Below are 20,307 nucleotides of genomic sequence, written 5' to 3'. Positions count from 1 at the left end.
TTTCCCAAATGTCTTTAAAGCTGCACTCACAATGCTTTCTTGCCAAGCGTTCAGAAGTGTTATGGTAATGCCGGCATTTATTCACCTGTTCCTCTCCGACAGGACTCGACTTAAGCCTCTTCTGGGTTTAACAATCTGAACCATACCATGCACTTGATGGAAACATATCATGAGGTCCAGCCTTCATTCTATTGGCTATTTTTGCATTTTTTTGTCTTGCATTTTAACACAGAAGTCAATCAATATAGTCAATTAAGGCTTGGTTGAAGCTGTTTTTTATGGGGGAGGCATTAAGTGAATTTCCAGAAACAGCCAACGTTCCGAAGCACTCTGGTTTGGAAATACTGTAGCTTTTGTGGTGTTAGATTCTGGGAATGGGACTGGGGTCGTCTTCAATTTTGGATTGTGGTGGGTAGGGGGCTTGGTTTCTCCGACAAAAACCCTCTAATTTCCATTTGGAGGGGCCCCTAGCAGTGTATGTGTGTGCCATTAGAAGCGCCATTGTGGCTTTGTTACATCACTACTGGGACACGAGTTCCAAAACCGAAAGAACGACCCACCAAGCTGCCTTCCAGCTGCTCCCCCCCGGTCCCCACAAAGTACCCGAATGAACACAGAGATCATATGTACATATTTTTCCTCCACATGCGTCGTCCAGGAAAAGTTTCCGTGCGGATCCCAGTGTGGTTGTGGCTCTTCTCCAGCTGGATGCTGAGACGGGGACAAAGGGGGTTGAAACTAACCCCCTTCTCATATACGCCAATAGCTTCACTCAACCTATTAATCATGCATAACATTTCAATTAGCGAGCATGCTTCCACAAGGGCATTATTAAATATTTTCCTCACGGTACAAAATAACATCCTCGCGCTCTGGTTTCGGAAGCTACGACGACAAATTTCCTGCCCTTGCTCGGGCGCACACTCACCGCTCATCCGTGCTCCCAAATAGGATCAACTATATCCTGTTTTGCAATTTCACCCTTATTGAATGGGCTCGTTATGACGCTCGGTGCGCAAACACTGTTGCCAACACTTACCCGATTTGTCAGCCTCGGTTGACGCTGAGCCTTCTTCCAGCCGAAACAACTGCACTGTTGCTTTTATTTTATGTCAGCTTTAAGTGCAAACAAAGGCATAACACACAAAACAATGATTTCACCATATAAAATTTGAGAGACTCAACACATGTTGAGGAAAAACAGACAAGTATGTTCTTACCGCTTCGATAGTGTGTGGTATACTCAAGATGATCACAATACAGCGCATCACACACATATCCATGTCTGTCATAGCAGCAAGACTGACCTCTGTTTTGGGAGCAAAATTTGAACAGGTTTAACATTTATGATTCTCATCCCAGCAGATGTGGGAGGAAAAATCATTCTTAACAAGCCCCACACCGCAGGATAATCAATCAGGATAATCTTTTAGAGACAGCTGATATTCGGGGCTTCGCTGACTTTGATCAGAAGGTTTGGGGAAATGCTCAAATTAGCCGCGGTTATCTCTTTGTGTGTTCCCTGCTTTAGTACTGTTTCCTAGACACCCTTCAAACCCACAATCCCTGAAAATCACTAACAACCATTAAAGTCAGATGCAACTCTTCCAGGTTGCTGGTCAAACTGGACGTTTTAACTTTCTTGATTGTTGTACAAGTGTCAAAAGGTGTTAACCACTGTTAATAGTAAAAATAATCCAATGTAAAAATCTGTAAAAACATTGTGTTGATGCATATGGTGACGCTGGAGTCTCTTCCATGTTGAGGCAGCCCCTTCTTTTGGAATAAGGGTGGCAAAAAAGATGACATAAAAAGCAAAAGAAAAGCAAAGTTAAGCGGCATATTTTCTGAAAAATATGTTGAATTCAGAATTTTACGACCTTAGGACATGAGATTTTATTTTTATTTTTTTTGCAAAATACAGTAAATGCAGTATTCTTTTAATGATTTTGAATACATAAAGTTTTAATAGCTAAGATACAGTACAGTTCAAAGTACAATAGTAGAAATTATGATAAATGATCTAAATAATATTAAGCCATTTTTAGCTTAGTTTTCTGTTTCGTTTGTAGCGATGTGGTGAAATAAGCAACAAGTGATTGTCAGAGGCGATTGGCTAGCTTCCAGTTCTGGGTGTACCCCGCCTCCTGCCTGAAGATAGCTGGGATAGGCTCCAGCACTCCCACGACCCTTGTGTGGATAAGCGGCTCAGAAAATGGATGGATGGATGGATGACTTGTCAGAGGCATTCAAACAAGGTGTATGTTCTGGTTTTTATCACCCAGGAGCTCAAAAGCGCTGAGTCTGCAACAACACAGCTTTTTACACTGCTTAAACATTTTGGCAATAATAGGAGGCTGAGGTAAAAACAATTGATTTGACACAACAGCAAAGCTAGCTGCTAGTTAGCCAGGGAATTGTGTCAAAAACATCAGAATAATCTATGTACACTGTGCTAAAATGTTCTCGAAAACATTTCTACTGTAAAATGCTGGTTAAAACATAAATACATTAAAACTTTAGTTAGAACATTGTAGTTAAAACATGACTAGGCTGTTTCTTTAGAATAACTGCTAAGATATTAGTTAATACATAAATATGAAGGCGGAACGGTGGACGACTGGTTAGAGCGTCTTCCTCACAGTTCCAAGGACCGGGGTTCAACTCCCGGTCTGGAGTTTGCATGTTCTCCCCGTGCCTGCGTGGGTTTTCTCCAGGCACTCCGGTTTCCTCCCACATCCCAAAAACATGCATGGTAGGTTAATTGAAGACTCTAAATTGCCTCTAGGTGTGAATGTGAGTGCGAATGGTTGTTTGTTTATATGTGCCCTGTGATTGGCTGGCAACCAGTTCAGGGTGTACCCCGCCTCCTGCCCGATAATAGCTGGAATAGGCTCCAGCACTCCCGCGACCCTTGTGAGGATAAGCGGCTCAGAAAATGGATGGCTGGATGGATGGATGGACATAAATATGAAATGTGAGTTATAATGCCTATGGTAAATTGTTGGTTATAACATAACTATCTTAATATATTGGTTTTTAAAAATGTTAGTTTAACCTTCTCCATGGCCTCACCGAACTCCTCCCATACCCGAGTTTTTGCTTCAGCGACCACCAGAGCTGCATTCAACTTGGCCAGCCAGTACCCATCAGCTGCCTCAGGAGTCCCACAGGCCAAAAAGGCCCGATAGGACTCCTTCTTCAGCTTGACGGCATCCCACACCAACGGGTTCGAGGATTGCCGCCATGACAGGCACCGACCACCTTACGGCCACAGCTCCGGTCGGCCGCCTCAGCAATGGAGGCGCGTAACATGGTCCACTCGGACTCGATGTCCCCCGCCTCCCCCGGAACACGAGCAAAGTTCTGTCGGAGGTGGGAGTTGAAACTCCTTCTGACAGGGGATTCTGCCAGACGTTCCCAGCAGACCCTCACAATACGTTTGGGCCTGCCACGTCGGACCGGCATCTTCCCCCATCATCGGAGCCAACTCACCACCAGGTGGTGATCAGTTGACAGCTCCGCCCCTCTCTTCACCCGAGTGTCCAAGACATGCGGCCGCAAGTCCGATGACACGACCACAAAGTCGATCATCGAACTGCGACCTAGGGTGTCCTGGTGCCAAGTGCACGTGTGGACACCCTTATGCTTGAACATGGTGTTCGTTATGGACAATCCGTGACGAGCACAGAAGTCCAATAACAGAACACCCCACGGGTTCTGATCGGGGGGGCCGTTCCTCCCAATCACGCCCTTCCAGGTCTCACTGTCATTGCCCACGTGAGCATTGAAGTCCCCCAGCAGAACGATGGAGTCCCCAGCGGGAGCAGGCCCGGCCACCAGGCGCTCGCCTTCGAGCCCCACCACCAGGCCTGGCTCCAGTGGGGGGCCCCGGTGAAAGGGAAAACGAAGTCCATTGTTTGTCGTCATCAAAGCCTCCTTGGTAAGGTCTATTCAGGGGTGCTGGAGAGGAGGGTCCGTCGGGAAGTCAAATCTCAGATTCAGGAGCAGCAGTGTGGTTTTCGTCCTGGCCGTGGAACACTGGACCAGCTCTACACCCTCGGCAGGGTCCTCGAGGGTGCATGGGAGTTCGCCCAACCAGTCTACATGTGTTTTGTGGACTTGGAGAAGGCGTTCGACCGTGTCCCTCGGGGAGTCCTGTGGAGGGTGCTTCGGGAGTATGGGGTACCGAACCCCATGATACGGGCTGACCGGAGTCAGAGTTCTTTGTCCGCATATCCGGCAGTAAGTCGTACTCCTTCCCGGTGAGGGTTGGACTCCGCCAAGACTGCCCTTTGTCACCGCAGCTGAGGCGTAGAGGTGGTCCGGTTTGGTGGCCTCAGTATTGCATCTCTGCTTTTTGCAGATGGTTCTGTAGGCTTCATCAAGCCGTGACCTCCAACTCTCACTGGAGCAGTTCGCAGCCGAGTGTGAAGCGGCTGGGATGAGAATCAGCACCTCCAAATCTGATACCATGGTCCTCAGTCGGAAAAGAGTGGCATGCCCTCTCCAGGTCAGGGATGAGATCCTGCCCCAAGTGGAGGAGTTCAAGTATCTTGGGGTCTTGTTCACGAGTGAGGAAAGAATGGAACGAGAGATTGACAGGCGGATCGGTGCAGCATCTGCAGTGATGCGGACTTTGTATCGGTCCGTTGTGGTAAAGAAGGAGCTAAGCCGAAAGGCGAATCTCAGTTTACCGGTTGATCTCCGTTCCTACCCTCACCTATGGTCGTGACCGAAAGAACAAGATCCCGGATACAAGCGGCCGAAATGAGTTTTCTCCGCAGGGTGTACGGGCTCTCCCTTAGAGATAGGGTGAGAAGCTCGGTCATCCGGGAGGATCTCAGAGTAGAGTCGCTGCTCCTCCATCGAGAGGAGCCAGATGAGGAGGCTGGGGCATCTGATTCGGATGCCTCCCGGACGCCTCCCTGGTGAGGTGTTCCGAGCACGTCCCACCGGGAGGAGACCCCGGGGATGACCCAGGACACGCTGGAGAGACTACGTCCTTCGGCTGGCCTGGGAACGCCTCGGGATCCCCCCGGAAGAGCTGGATGAAGTGGCTGGGGGGAGGGAAGTCTGGGCGTCCCTGCTAAAGCTACTCCCCCCGCGACCCGACCCGGATAAGCGGTAGAAAATGGATGGATGGATGGATAGTTTAAACATAACTACGCTATACAGTAATGTTACTTAAAACATAACTATGTTAAAATCTTACTTCTAAAAATGTTTCCTAAGAAATGAATATGCTAAAATGTTAGTTAAAGCATAACATGAAAAATTAACTTTAAAATTTTGGTTCACGCATAACGATGATTAAATGTTACTTAAAACATATCTACACTAAAATGTTACCTAAAAAAAATATTAATTAAAAATGTTCGTTAAACATTGGTTACAACATAACTATGTTAAAAGCTTTAAAAATGCTTGGTTGACACATAACTACTCTGAATTGTTAGTTAAAATCCTACATATGCCAACATGGTTATACAGTGTGTATGTATGTATATATATAGATATATGTATGTATATGTGTGTATATATATATATATATATATATATATATATATATATATATATATATATACAGGCGGCACGGTGGCCGACTGGTTAGCCTCACAGTTCTGAGGACCCGGTTCAATCCCATGCCCCGCCTGTGTGGAGTTTACATGTTCTCCCCATTCCTGCGTGGGTTTTCTCCGGGCACTCCGGTTTCCTCCCACATCCCAAAAACATGCATTAATTGGAGACTCTAAAATTGCCCGTAGGTGTGAATGTGAGTGCGCATGGTTATTTGTTTGTATGTGCCCTGCGATTGGCTGGCAACCAGTTCAGGGTGTACCCCGCTTCCTGCCCGATGACAGCTGGGATAGGCTCCAGCACGCCCGCGACCCTCGTGAGGAGAAGCGGCTCAGAAAATGGATGGATGGATATATATATATACACACACACACAGTGTAGTGGCCCTGTTCTAAACATACAGTAACCTTTCGGTCACGACCCACAGCTCGTAGGAAACATACAGTGATGTCACATTGTGATTTCTTAGAAGTGATCATTTGAAATTATTAACACTTGCATAGATTCATAGAAATCAAGTGTTGCATATTGATATTTATATTTCCTAGCTTGTTAAACATTTTTTTATGATTATTAACATGATCAGTCTTCCCAAAGATGAATGTCATTATATAATAATGACTTTATCCATCCATCCATTTTCTGTACCGCTTATTATAAGTCATTTTCAAATTCAAGTCGAATTTATTATTTCAGAAGTTTGTATCAAACTGGTAGTAGCCCTTTTCATTAATCAGTACCCAAGAAGTAGCTCTGTTTCAGAAAGGTTGGTGATCCATGATATATATTGATGACTATTAAGATGTTTTAGTGCATTTCTGTCCTTTGAAGCTCTAAAAAGAACAAGTCTGATTGCAGGTTGCACTGCTTTTTTTATTCAGCAATTACCCATGCACTTATTATTTGCCCATATTTTGCAAAACATATCCCAACTAAGCATACGTGTGTGTGTGTTGTGTGTGTCCAACCATAAATCACACACATACACACACACATCACTCTGTTTCGGTGATGTTCTAATACTGTTATTTGATCATTTATAGTTGATTGACAGTGTTTAAAATGTGTTCAAATATAATTATGTGGCCAGTGCCCCCCCTTAAAAACCTCCAAAGAACAACACAAGTACCCCAAACCCGAGTGTATCTAAAATACATTTTAATCTTGCTCAAACGTCTTTTTTCCAACAATATTGTTCACAATATTCATCATCATATTCATCATCATCACCATTCTTCACAGAACTGTACAATCATGTAAATTGTTCTACATCAAGGCACAAGACAACAGCCCACTGTGGGGAGACAAGAGGGGATGGAGGGTTTTTAGGGGGGGGGTCCTGGGTAGGCTGATAGCAGTCCTGCTGGCTGGATTATGCTACACGATAGGAGAAAGAGGAGGAGGTGCAAAAACTTGGTGAGCACTTGTTTTTTTTTTTATATTGTTTTGCAATGATATGAATGTATAAAAGACAGGAAGTGTACACAAACTAAAGTACTTTTTTGGGGCCAAAAGCAAGATGGAAACTTGTTGTTTTATGAACGTGAGTGTATTCAGAGGGCCAGTTCACTGTTGGTTTTCTGCTCCATTGTTGTTGGTGGTGGTGGTGTTATTTTTTCCCCACTTTTTTTTTTTTTACCCCCGATGTTTTCTTGCCGTGTAATCTGCATAAAACACAGAAAGAAGGAAAAACATTTGACTCATATTTGTATACAGCTTCCAAGTCCATTGCTGTAAGAATTTAGTTGGGATTTGTACAAAATAATTTTTATTGATGCCAAGATGCTGGTTAAAATGTTTTACTTAAACCTATGCGACAATGTTAATCAAAACAAGTATTCTACAATGGTAGTTAAAACAACCATGTTAAAATGTTAGTTTAAAAGGTTTGTAAAAACATAACGACACAAAAATATTTGTTTAAAAAAATGTTAAAACTACACAAAAATGTTAGTTATAACATACCTGTACTGAAATTTTAATTAAAACATTACAATAAAAACTTAAGATATAATGACACTAAAACATATTTAAAAATTATGTTAAAACATACTGTAACTATGTTAAAATGTTAAAACGTTACAATAAAAAGATTGTTGAAATGTTAATTAAAACATAATGCTAAAGTATTTGTTCAAAAAGGACATTAAAAATAGCTACCCTAGGATGTTCGTTATAGCATACAATGAAAATTATGTTTAAATGTTACTTAAAACATAGCTATGCAAAAATTGTAAAACATTTCTTAAAATCTAATTACACCAAATTGTTAGCTATAACAGAAAATCTGCCTCACAGTTCTGAGGACCCGGGTTTAAATCTGGCCTCGCCTGTGTGGAGTTTGCATGTTCTCCCCGTGCCTGAGTGGGTTTTTCTCCAGTTTCCTCCCACATCCCAAAAACATGGATGCTAGGTTAATTGAAGATTCTAAATTGCCCGTAGGTGTGAATGTGAGTGCGAATGATTATATGTTTATATGTGCTCTGCGATTGGCTGGCGACCGGTTCATGGTGTACCTCGCCTCTCGCAGGGATAGGCTCCGACATGCCCGCGACCCTAGTGAGGATAAGCGGTACGAATGAATGTTAGCTATAACATGATTACACAAAATGTGTTGGTTTTTAAAAAATTACGTTAAAACATAATAATGCTAAAATGTTAAACAAAGTAATTAAAACATAACTATGCTCATATGTTTGTTTAAAAAGTCTTTCAAGCATAGCTATACTAAAATGTGTTGTAAAATTTGTAAGTTAAAATGTAAATTAACATATACACATTTTGTTAATTACATTTAAATGTTATTTAAAACCTCACTACATTAAATTATTAGTTTTAAAATGTGGTTAAAACATCCATCCATCCATTTTCTGAGTCGCTTCTCCTCACTAGGGTCGCGGGTGTGCTGGAGCCTATCCCAGCTATCATCGGGCGAGAGGTGGGGTACACCCTCAACTGGTCGCCAGGCAAACACAGGGCACATATGCAGTCGACAAACAACCATTTCCACAAACATTTTCACCTATGGGCAATTTAGATTATTCAATTAACCTACCATGCATGTTTTTGGGATGTGGGAGGAAACCGGGGTACCAGGAGAAACCCACGCAGGCACGGGGAAAACATGCAAACTCCACACAGGGGAAGCCAGATTCAAACCCGGGACGTCACCCAGTCATCCACCGTGCCACCACTGTTAAAACATATCTATGGTAAAATGTTACTTAAAATGTTTGTTAAAATATAAATAGCCTAAAATATTAGTTTCAAAATGTCATTAAAACATCCATCCATCCATCCATTTTCTGAGCCGCTTCTCCTCACTAGGGTCGCGGGCGTGCTGGAGCCTATCCCAGCTGTCATCGGGCAGGAGGCGGGGTACACCCTGAACTGGTTGCCAGCCAATCGCAGGGCACATAGAAACAAACAACCATTCACACTCACAGTCATGCCTACGGGCAATTTAGAGTCTCCATGTTTTTGGGATGTGGGAGGAAACCGGAGTGCCCGGAGAAAACCCACGCAGGCACGGGGAGAACATGCAAACTCCACACAGGCGGGGCCGGGGATTGAACCCGGGTCCTCAGAACTGTGAGGCCGACGCTCTAACCAGTCGTCCACCGTGCCGCTCATTAAAACATAACTTTGCTAAAATGTTAGCTAAAATCTGATCATTTTGTCCCACTACTCCTATTCAAGTATTGACATCTGATGTGTCCATTTACCTTTTTTTTTTTCCTCGACGGCGTGTCGAGGCCCTTACATGGCAATGCTTCTCCTCCGCCGGCCGAAAGCTTTAGCACCGACGTTGGTGGGCACAAAGTTGCTGTTGCCCATCCCTCCCGACCGGCTGAGGAAGTCGGCCAGGCGGTGGGTGACGCAGGTGGCCGTATTGCAGGCTCGCTTCTGTGCTGTAACGCTGCTTCAGGGGAAGCGGAGCAGGCGGTTAAGATGTTGTACGTTAAAACTCACCCACATAAAACATCAAACATAAACATTCGTCAGATTTTTTTTATCAATCCAATTTTCCTATATATTTTTGCCTGTCATCTACATGTAAAAGCTGAATGTTACAAAAAAAAATACGCTAAAATATTACCTAAAATGCATAAGTTAAAATGTTTGTTAGTAATACTAAATGAATGTTCACTAAAACATAATTAAGGCAAAATGTTAGCTAAACAATGTGTGTTAAAATATAACTATGGTACATTTTAGCTAAAATATTAATTTGAACATACAGTAACTATGCTAAAATGTTACTTAACAATGCTAATTAAAACATAACTACGCTAAAATGTTTGTCAAAATGTTGATACAAACCTAACTACACACAAATGTTAGCTTTAAAAGGTATCTCAAACTTAACTAAAAACATTTGAACAGTTGAAACATAACTATGCTAAAATGTCATCTAAAAAATATTTGTTACAATAAAACTCCACTAAACATCAGTTAAAACTTATGCTCACAATGCAAGTTAAAATATAAGTGTTAAAATAGCTTAAAAAATGCAGCTAAAACATGCAAAAATGTTATCTAAAATCTGAGTTAAAACATAACAAAACGAATACTTTTATCTCGAAAAAGTGTGTTAAAACCTAAGTACGCTGAAAAGTTAGTTAAAACATAACGATGCTAAAAATGAGTTAAACAAATTTTTAAAACCTAATGCTAAAATATTTGATGATTACGTTCAAACAGTCATTAAATTAATAATTTAGTTTATAAAAATGTATTTTAAAACAACTCAACTAAGAATAGGCTATAAAAATATTAGTTACAAATGTTTTAAAATATTTAACTCGCAACATAACTGTGTTAAATGTTAGTTATGACATAACTATGTTGAAATGGTAGCTAGAAAATGTTAGTTTCAACATAGTTACAACGAGGCTGTGTCCGAAATCACTCACTAACCACTATATAGTGCACTATACACTATACACCATTTTGTAGTGGTGTTCGAATGCTCAGTGATCAAATTCAGTCTCCTATGGAGTACACTCAAAATTTCCCACAAAGCATAGCAAAAAGTGGTGACCAACCAATGGTCACTCACCGTGTTGTGATTTACTATAATGCATTCCGTCTTCAGAGAAGAAGAAAGAAGAATGACATCACAGACACGTTATTAAGATTCTCACATAGTTTCTAGGCAGGACACGCCCCACTGCAACATGATTGGCACCTGCGTCGCGGGAAGTGCAGGCTACGCAGATATAACGAGATGCCCATCCCAAACATGTAATACATTTGTACGAAATAAAAACAAAGAAGTTTGTTATCGTTAAGTTTCGGGCGAGGGTTGGGGATTAAGGCGGTTTAGGATGCCTTATAGTTAGGATTAGGGTGGGTTAGGGTTAGTGGGAAGTATATTAACGCCGCCACACTTAAGCCACATACTACTGGAAGCAGTAGGGCGTGTTCTACAGGGATACAGCATGCAACCATAGTGCAGTAGAACGTGTACTGGAGTCAGTAATATTGTAGCAGGGCGTGTCCTGCCTGGGAATCCTAATAAAACGTCACAGATGGAGATGAATTATTCCTATAAATGTAACTTTTCAACAAAGAAAACAAAAACAGGATGTTTGTTTCCAAAATCCTCTCATTATAATAATGTGCAGCAATCTTTTTTTATTTGATTTTATTGTTGTTTTTTTAACCCAACCACAACAGCCTAATTTGTTATTGTGCGACAGCTGTGACATCATTAACAGAGCGCCGTGTAGTGTCCGACAGCTGTTATAAATGCGCTCACTGTATAGTGCAGCCCTACATTGGCAGTAGGGAGTAGTGAGTGAGTGAATGCGTTCGAACACAGCAAAAATGTTAGTTCACAGTTACTTAAAACATAACCACTAAAATTTTAGCTAAAACATGTTAGTTAAAATAGAATTATACTAAAATGATTGTAAAAGTACGCTAACATTGCTGTTATAAAATGGTAAGACTACAGTTCCGCCAAAATATTCTGTAAAAATGTTACATACAACATAACTGCTGAATTGGACTTAAAATTACGCAAAGTAGTAGGTTAAGAATGTTACTTACTACATAACTACACTAAAGTGTTATTTTTCAAAGCTAGTTTGAACAAAATTACGCTAAAAGGTAGTAGTAATAGTCCGTATGGTTGCATTATTTTCTGTGGTTTTGATGTTCTTACCTTAGTACAGTATATGCTGAAAGGTCCCCCCCTTAGTTTCTTTCTTTCTTTCTTACTTTCTTTCTTTCTTTCTGTCTTTCTTTCTTTCTTTGTGAGTAACTTTCAAAGGCATTCATTGACAGTAAAGGAGCATAATGTCTGGCGCACACTGTACCGCACTGAATGAAAGTCGGCTAAGGCTTTCTGGTAGAAAAATATGTTTATTGAACAAGAAACATGGCGGTACCTGGTGATTCTTGTTACAAGCGAAGAAGTACAGTAGGCGTGTGTGTATGCGTGTGTGCGTGGTTTCTCTGGTGGTGTACAGCAAAGAACGTCTGATTGTCTAATCTAGGGCTGGGCGACATGGCTCGAAAGTAAAATCTCTCATGTTTGTTTCACAAAAATCGTACTTGCGATTTAAATAATTTATTTCCCACTTCGCATAGAGTAAAATTAATTTAATGAAGTTTGTCAGTTCTTTCCCTCCCTTCTGAGAATTGCTTTATTTTTCCTCATTGAGCTTTGAAACCATTTTGTTTATTTCACCAGTGTTAACTTGCATCGACTTCCATGGAAATAAATGTTTTTTGTTTCCCTTAAAGATACAAATGGCAAAATAAGTATTAGTATATACATGTTCCTATATATACATTTTTTTTTAAATGTTCACAAAATGAGCCATCAAACTGCATGGTTGGGCTGGTCCATATGTAAGAATAATATCACACTTTCAAAATGAAAATATTAGTTAATTTCATAAATTAAACAATTTCAGGGAAATGCTCGGTGGGCCAGATTCGAGAACAAACTGGGCTGTATTTGGCCCGCATGCCACACTTTGGTAACCTTTATATAGGGTGCTTGGGGTTCATTAAAAAGTCCTAAATGTGATTTGATTTGATAGATTTATTCCCAACGGTCTTCATTTTGCTGGGTTTCTCTTGGCTGCACTGCTTCCAGTACAAGGGTGACAATTTAGAATTTTTGAATTTATTTTGTCCAATCAGATTTCAGCCTCTTTTTGCTATCATATCAGTGTTATCTGTGCAGGGCCTTCAAAATGAGTAGTGCTCGCCGATGTAACTTCATCGATAGAGTGAACCCCAGCTATTTGTGGGAGAAAAGGAAAATATCCTAGTAATTGATGCCACCCAAAAAGGTTCAGAGTGTCCTGTAATTGCTTAAAGATGCCACAAGTTGGAGGCAAGGTACTACTTTTGTTTAAATTCCGCTCCTCAATTCACTTATGCCTAGATCAGAGTACAGGATTTTAGCCCCGATATTGGCCCGATTAGCTATCGCAGCCGATTTCCCGCATTGGGCCCGACATATTTTGACAAAAATTCTTGGAGTGTGACATAATCCAGGACCAACAATTTTGTCTGTAGCGATCTGCACACATTCATATGTTTAATAACCAGTGTCTCTGTAGAGTATGAAGTGTTTTATTGAGGTTTTATGTTATTGTCATGTGATTAGATAAATATTGTTTCTTAACTCTCCAAGTGATGTATTTGCCACAGTTGCCTGCTGTTATATTGTTTTTGTACAGTATTTTTGGCCCATGGAATCAAACGCACAGCTCGCCACTGCTAAAATGTTAGTTAAACTCTATCTATGCTAAAATAGTTACTGTACAAATTCTGGGCTTGTTTGAACAACAGGAGCCCCAAAGAAAATCGACTGGAAAAAAAGAATGTAATTCATCTTGACAAACCAAACTTAACTTAAATTAATCAATGAAATTGATTCATCGCCCAGCCCTGTTCTGAGACCCGAAATGAACGCCTGTTTCTTTTCTCTTCACGTCAGTCAGGCAATTCACGCCAACATGCGCTGGCCAATGAGGACGACTGGGAGGAAATGACATAGCAAGGGGGCGGCAAGGAGGCAGAGGATGATGGCGTAAAAGAGGGTGAGGTTAGACAGCGTCAAATGTCTCGCCGTAGCTGGCGTAGCGTTCGCCATCGGGGGCGCTGCGCTTCTTGCCGGGCGTTCCCGCTCCCACGTTGGTGCGCGGGAACGTCTGCAACTTGTGCAGCTCCTGAGAGAGTTTGCCCAGTACGCAGGTGCTGAGGTTGGAGCAGCGCTTGGTTAGCGGCCGGGCCATGCTGTTAGAATTGGGGTACACAATACATACAGATCACATGCACAGGGGTGGGATCGAGCAGGAGAATAAAATAGAACAATAACATGCAGGAAGAATCATTGGATCCCACCGGAGTTCTTGGATTTTTGGGCACAGTGTGCCGAGAGAGATCAGGCGTGCTGCGGGAAATTCTTCAACTTCACCTAATTGGCCCGAAATTTACTACTAATAACGTAGCTTTTTTAATCTATCTATGCCAGCGACATATAGGGACAGGCAGCTCAATTAAATGTTCTTCCACTAGATGGCAGAAGGTTAGCATACAGCCATCAGTTGCCATTCATAGAAAAAGAATAATTAATGGAGCGCACACACTAAGTGTAACCTCAGTATGCTAAAATATTAGCTTCAAATTGTTCATTACAACATAACTATGCTGAACTATTTGTTTTAAAAATGTTTGTTAAAAAAATTATGGTAAAAAACAGGTGAGCTAAAATGTAAGTTAAAAAGGTTTAAAACATAACTGCACTAAAATGTTATCTATTCTAAATGTTAGTTTCAAAATGTTTGATAAAACAACTGCTCATATGCTTGTTTAAAAATGTTATTTAAAACCTAACTATGCTAAAATGTAAGTGAAAGCCTACCTACTGTAAAATATTCATTTAAAATGTTTCTATAGCATTTAGCATAGTTAGGTTTTAACAAAAAAATCTATGAATATTTTAATAGTTATATTTTAGCAACTATCTAATGTAGTTACATAAACATTTTTTATCAAAGTTAGGTTTTAACTAAAATTTGAGCATTGTTATGCTTCCACTAACATTTTGTAAGAAACATTTTGTGAAACTATCTATACAAGAATATTAGCTAAAAAATTTTGTTAGCGTTTAGCGTCATTTAGTTTTGGTTTTAACAAAAACATTTTTGGACAGTTATATTTTATGAAACATTTACTATAGCTTTGTTCTAACTGTCTTTAAATTTAAAATTTACCAAACTTATATTTCACTAAAAATTGAGCGTCACTAAACTTCCACTTACATTTTGTAAGAAACATTTTGTGAAAACTATCTATGCTAAAATATTCATTGAAAAAAAATTGTTCGTTACCACATACTGTTACTACGCTTAAAGGTTTGTTGATTTTTTTTTTCACTTGAAACATAACGAGGTCCAAAATAGAAACTTAAAAATATTTGTTAATACAAACTTACAGTACTGGAATGCTTGAGCAAATCCGTATGACCTCCAGTGGGATACATTACAGTTGTCTCCAAACATGCATTTTCTACTCATTACATACTGTATATTTTTCCCTTTTTTTCTCGAATCATTTCATTCACGTTTAATTCAGGCATGCGAATGTCTCATGCCAGCAAACCACTTAGTAAACAAACATCCGCTTTCTCGCATCATGCTAACTACATCACCACCCATCCATCCTTTCATGCAAATATAATGCACCCCCACTCACCCACCCCCGTTTTTTTTTTTTTTTTTTAACACAGTTTTATACACCCATAGAACAAACAGTTGCTCCCCTTTCTCATGCCAAATGCTATCATGCACACTTCATTCAAGGTAGTACTACTAATGTAGAGCAAGTTGTCCATGCGGGAGTGCCTTCATGAATGCTTTGTTATACTGTACGTGTTTGAATTTGACACATTACCTCTCAGGCTCACAACTCATCATAATAATTATAATAACTAGACGGTGGTATTTCTGCAGAAATTGCATGGGTAAAAGTTGGAATGGTTTGAATCAGTCAAGAAATGTGGAAAGAGGAGGTAATTGGTCAATCAATGTCTCTTAATTTGGAAATTTGAAAATATGGGAATTAGGGGAATGTTATTAATAGCTACGTATATGTCTGAACAAGCTGAACAGTTGGAGTGGTTTGAATCGGTGCAGAATTGTGAAATGAAGAGGTAAATATGTAAAATGTCTGCATTAATTTGGTAATGTTGGCATTGAAATGGGATTATGAAAATATAGTTCCCACGATGTCCTGAATGATCTGAAAATTATGAATTTGGAAGGGGTAGTGTGTTGAAAAATGCCCGGAATAATAATAAAGAATAATACTAATGTTAATAATAATAATAATATGAGCATAGACATACCTGTTGCCCTCAGCCGCCTGCTGCTGCTGCTCCAGCTCCTCAGCCGTCATCTGCACAAACTCCTTGACAATGGCGTTGAGTAGCCGCCGTGCCTCGTAGTCCGTCAGCGTCACCCGCTCCGACATGGACTCCAACGCCGGTCTGCGGCAGGTAAACAAAGAAGAAAGAACCATAACATTCCAAAAGGAACTATGTAAAAAAAATTGTTAAAATTGTTTGTTAAGACACAACTACGCTGTCATGTTTGTTTAAAAAAAAAACTTCATTAAAATATGACTGCACTGAAATGTACGCATTGAATGGTAAAATGCTGCTTTTAAAATGGTTTTTAAAAAACAACTACACTAACATTTCATTAAACTTTTTGTTACAATGTAACCACTGAAATATTTGTTAAAACATATCAACACTAATATATTGGTTAAAAATATTCGTTGAAATAACTACCCTAAAAGAGTACTAAAGACAAAAGAAAGCGTTGTGTAAACATTACACTAAAATGTTAGTTACAAATTGTTCATTTAAACATAATGACTAAAATGTACATTAAATATTTGTTGAAACAGAACTGCACTCAAATGTTTGTTAAATTATAGACACGCTCAAATGTAATTTTAAAAATGTTTATAAATGTAAAAGCACACAAAAGTTGTAGCTTAAAAAAGTATGCAATACAATGTTATGCTACTATTTTACAGAAATATTAGTAAAGAAAAAACTATGCTAAAATGTTTGCTAAAAAATAATAATTAAAACTACCCTAAAATGTTAGTGAAAAAGGTTTGTTTAAGCATTACTACTGTAATATAGTAGCTAATACATCTTAGTTGAAGCATAACTATGCTAAAATATTAGTGGAAAAAAGGTGAGATGGACATGAAATGATTGTGAGATGTTAGGAGGGTTGAGTGTTCGGGGGCCAAATGGGATGGATGGATGTGATGTGGGTGGGGTCAAGGTGGCGCGGTGGTGGTGTCGGGGGACGTCACCGGCCGGGAGAGGGATGACGTCGGCGTTGGCGGGCGTCCCTCCAAAGCCGGTAACTAATCTGCACAAAGTGCCCCTTGGTCTTAATGTGCATCTTCCTTTTGATACAGTATATTGATACGGATGCTTTTACCGGGCCTCGTATAAATATAGTCATGCATATGTTCAGACACTACATTACGTGCACTCATCCACCCTAACCTTATCTCAAATATAGGAGTTGGACCCAAAATTGTCCATCTGCAAACGTTAATAAAGTAATCCATATAATGATGCGGTAATTATTGTGGTGCAGTGTCTAATATTAGTAGTAAAACCATAATTTAGTATTACTGTAACATTTTTAAAGGCACTTTTTCTTCTACAGCTCTTGTATTGCTGTCATTATCAGGTGTGCTTCCACTTACACTTTGTATTAAATGCTCTTTCTTCGTATTTATTACATTATTGTAATCTTTCTGGAAATTACATTAGCATAATGGGATGCAACAACTTTTTAAGTGGATTAGAGTTTACATCTCTTAGAGTGACATCTCCTTCAGTACGCTCCGTTACCACGCACAATGTACTCATGTTGTTTGTGCTCGTTCTTGTATTAAGGTGTACGACACTCACCTGGCGGGGGCAGCTTGCGAACAGTACATCTGGCAGATGACCAGGGCATAGGCGACGAGGAACGCGGAGATCTTCAACATAACCATGGTCCCCCCCTGCAAGACACACACAAACACACCATTTCTAGAAAATCCTCAATATCCCTGAAAGCATCCCACCAGGATTGAGGGACTGCCAGTTCTGACGGGTGGGACATGGCTACAGCGTGCGCGTGTGTGTGTGTGTGTGTGTGCGTGTGCGTGTGTGTGTGTGTCGGTGGGGAGAGGCGAAGGATGACAAAGAGGAAGAGGAGGAGACTCCAGCTAATTAAATGAAATATACTGTGCAAAAATATGAAAGGGGAAATGAACATAAGAATAACTGTGCTAAAATATTAGTTGAATTTTTTTTGTTAAAACAACACTGCTAAAATATTTGTTAAAACATAACCATGATAAAACTATTAGGACGGAATGTTTGTTCAAGCATAACTATGTTATAATATCAGCAAACAGTTTTTGTTAAAGCATACCAAATGATTTATTATAATGAATAATAAATAATTATTTTATTTAAAAAATACAGTTTAAATATTCGTTAAAATGTTAGTTAAAATATAGCTACACTGAAGTTAAGTTTAAAAAAATTTGTTAAAACATAATTATGCTATAATGTTTGTTTGTAACATAATTACGGTACTCCAAAACCGTTAAAACATTAATATGAAAAAATATTTGTTATAACCTATCCAAGCTAAAATATGAAATATATATGATACACACATATATATATAATATATGAATATTGAAAGTGTAAATAGCTTAAATGCTTGTTAAAAAAAATTTTAACAAACGTAAGCATGCTAAAACATATAAAAATAACTGCTAAAATGTTAGTTAAAACAAAACTATTTTATTTTTATTTTGTTTTTGGTTACAGTAAAAATGTTCATCAAAGTCCAGCTATATCAGAATATTAATTTAAAGTGTTTGTGAAAACATAGCAATGTCAAAAAATGTTTGGAATTGTTAAAACATATTGTAGCTCTGCTAGAATGTTACTTATAAGATTTTCGTAAAGATACTACACTGAAATATTAGTAAAAAAACATTTTTGATTAAAACATGACAGTTCTAAAGTGTTAATTAAAGCCCAGTTGCAGTTAAAATATTAATTAGAAGTAGTTTGTAAATGCATAACTAGGCTAAAATGTTTAAGAATGTTTGTTAATTCAGAACTATGCTATAATGTTTGTTCAAGTTTTAAAATTAAACTATGCTAAAATATTATTTCAAAAATAGCCCGTTACAAAATTACAATGCTAGAAATGTTTAAAATGTTCGTTAGAGCAGAATTATGCTAAAATATGTCAAAAATGTTACCTATGCTCAAATGTTTTTTCTTTTTTTTTTTCCTTTTTTTTGTCTGCATGTTTATACACGATTTATGCCGAGCCTGGTATAACCATGTATTAGAGAAATACAACATGCATTTTTTGTTTTGTTTTGCAGCAGACTGCTTTATAAAGATTTTTCCTGAAATGTCAATTAAAACTAGTAGTTAAAACATCAACAAATCTTTAAAAATGTGAGTTAAAACATAGCTACGCTGCAATATTAACAGAGGAAGGAGGAGGAGGATGGATGGTGGCATGACAGAGAGGAAGAAGAGGTTGTGACTCCATCCAAGCTTCCCTGAGGAACCACTGCATTAGTGTAATGAGCTGCCATTGCCTCACACACACACACAAAACCTGCTTGTCCGTTATCCCATATACTTTCTTTAATTCCCTCATTTTGTGACTCCTGATCACGTCACGATATCCACATATCATATCATCACAAAGCAAACACTCACCTTTGGCGAGAAGCACCAAAAATAAATAAATCTCAAATTTGCTGTACTTTTGGGTCCGGAAGAGGCTCTGCGAGCTGCGTTTTTGCGTGCAGCTGTGAGGCAGTGGCCCCCTATATATCCCGACACCCGGGTTTGTGCATAAGCCATGGAGGCGGTTAATTATCCTCCTGGCCAGCCAATGGGGCAGTAAGCTGGGTCTGACTGCAACCAATGAGAGGGCTGCGAGGCACCCCGACGTCATCCGCAGAGCCACACCATTCACAAAAATCCTTCTCAGTTGCAATGATGTCATTCATTAAATGGGCAGCAGGGGCAAAGTTATACTGCTGAAATCGATAAGGGACCCCCTTTTTAAAAAAAAAAAAAGATATATTTTTTTGCCGGGCCATCTATTGGTGAGGGAGTACACTACACATTAAGGCACTCATTCATAAGCTTATGCAATGACGTGACTCACCACTCAGACTTTGGCATAGCGTGTTTTCGGCATCTCACGACACAATTCCGCTACCAACACGAGCAGCGTAATAACGAGCAAGAAATCAGCATCTCACGGAAGCTAAGAAAATGTTTAACATAACTAAGCAAAAATATGTATTCAAAAACGTATCCTTAAAAGATATATATGTCAAAATGCTACTTAAAGCATAGTTAAAATTTTGGTTTAAAACGGCCTTAGAAGCATAACTAAAATATTTTTTTTGTTAAAACTGCACTAAATTGTTTAAGATATACATATAAAGCCAAAATGATAGATTAAAACAGGTTAATAAAACATAAACTGTTCGAAAATTGTTCCTTAAAACTATGGTAATATGTTCGTTAAAACCTAATGTTTTTAGAATGTTAAAGAGGGATTTTGCAGTTTTTAATCTGCAAGCAAGATTTGAAAGAAAGCCTCACTTCACTAA

General features: G+C 39.3%; 1 protein-coding gene and 1 long non-coding RNA gene across 4 annotated transcripts in view; one reads left to right on the top strand and one right to left on the bottom strand.

Annotated features, from left to right (window-relative positions):
• The window catches only part of LOC133478240 (uncharacterized), a 63,641-nt gene extending 45,576 nt beyond the window's left edge, over positions 1-18,065 (top strand). Inside the window, exons 3-4 of the long non-coding RNA XR_009788633.1 lie at positions 15,972-16,108; positions 17,546-18,065. This is a non-coding gene — a long non-coding RNA (uncharacterized LOC133478240). The remainder of the gene's footprint in view (positions 1-15,971; positions 16,109-17,545) is intronic.
• Positions 6,717-19,962, bottom strand: LOC133478238 (calcitonin gene-related peptide-like). 3 transcript variants are annotated; one of them, XM_061774049.1, is made up of 5 exons: positions 19,397-19,943; positions 17,561-17,655; positions 15,959-16,099; positions 9,306-9,502; positions 6,717-7,244 (listed from the first exon to the last, which is right to left on the bottom strand). In XM_061774049.1, exons 1-4 carry the CDS (start codon positions 19,541-19,543, stop codon positions 9,340-9,342), a joined length of 546 nt encoding a protein of 181 aa, XP_061630033.1. In that variant the 5' UTR covers positions 19,544-19,943; the 3' UTR covers positions 6,717-7,244; positions 9,306-9,339. The 3 variants fall into 3 exon arrangements, with proteins under 3 accessions (XP_061630033.1, XP_061630034.1, XP_061630032.1); XM_061774050.1 differs by having other exon boundaries at positions 9,306-9,499; positions 19,397-19,558; XM_061774048.1 differs by lacking the exons at positions 6,717-7,244; positions 9,306-9,502 and adding an exon at positions 11,118-13,845 and having other exon boundaries at positions 19,397-19,962.
• Between the last annotated feature and the right edge of the window lie 345 nt (positions 19,963-20,307).

This window comes from Phyllopteryx taeniolatus, chromosome 5 (genome assembly GCF_024500385.1).
Source record: "Phyllopteryx taeniolatus isolate TA_2022b chromosome 5, UOR_Ptae_1.2, whole genome shotgun sequence".
NCBI classification, from domain to species: Eukaryota; Metazoa; Chordata; class Actinopteri; order Syngnathiformes; family Syngnathidae; genus Phyllopteryx; species Phyllopteryx taeniolatus.
Note: the sequence above shows the minus strand (reverse complement) of the source record. Positions and strands in the feature narration are given on the sequence as shown.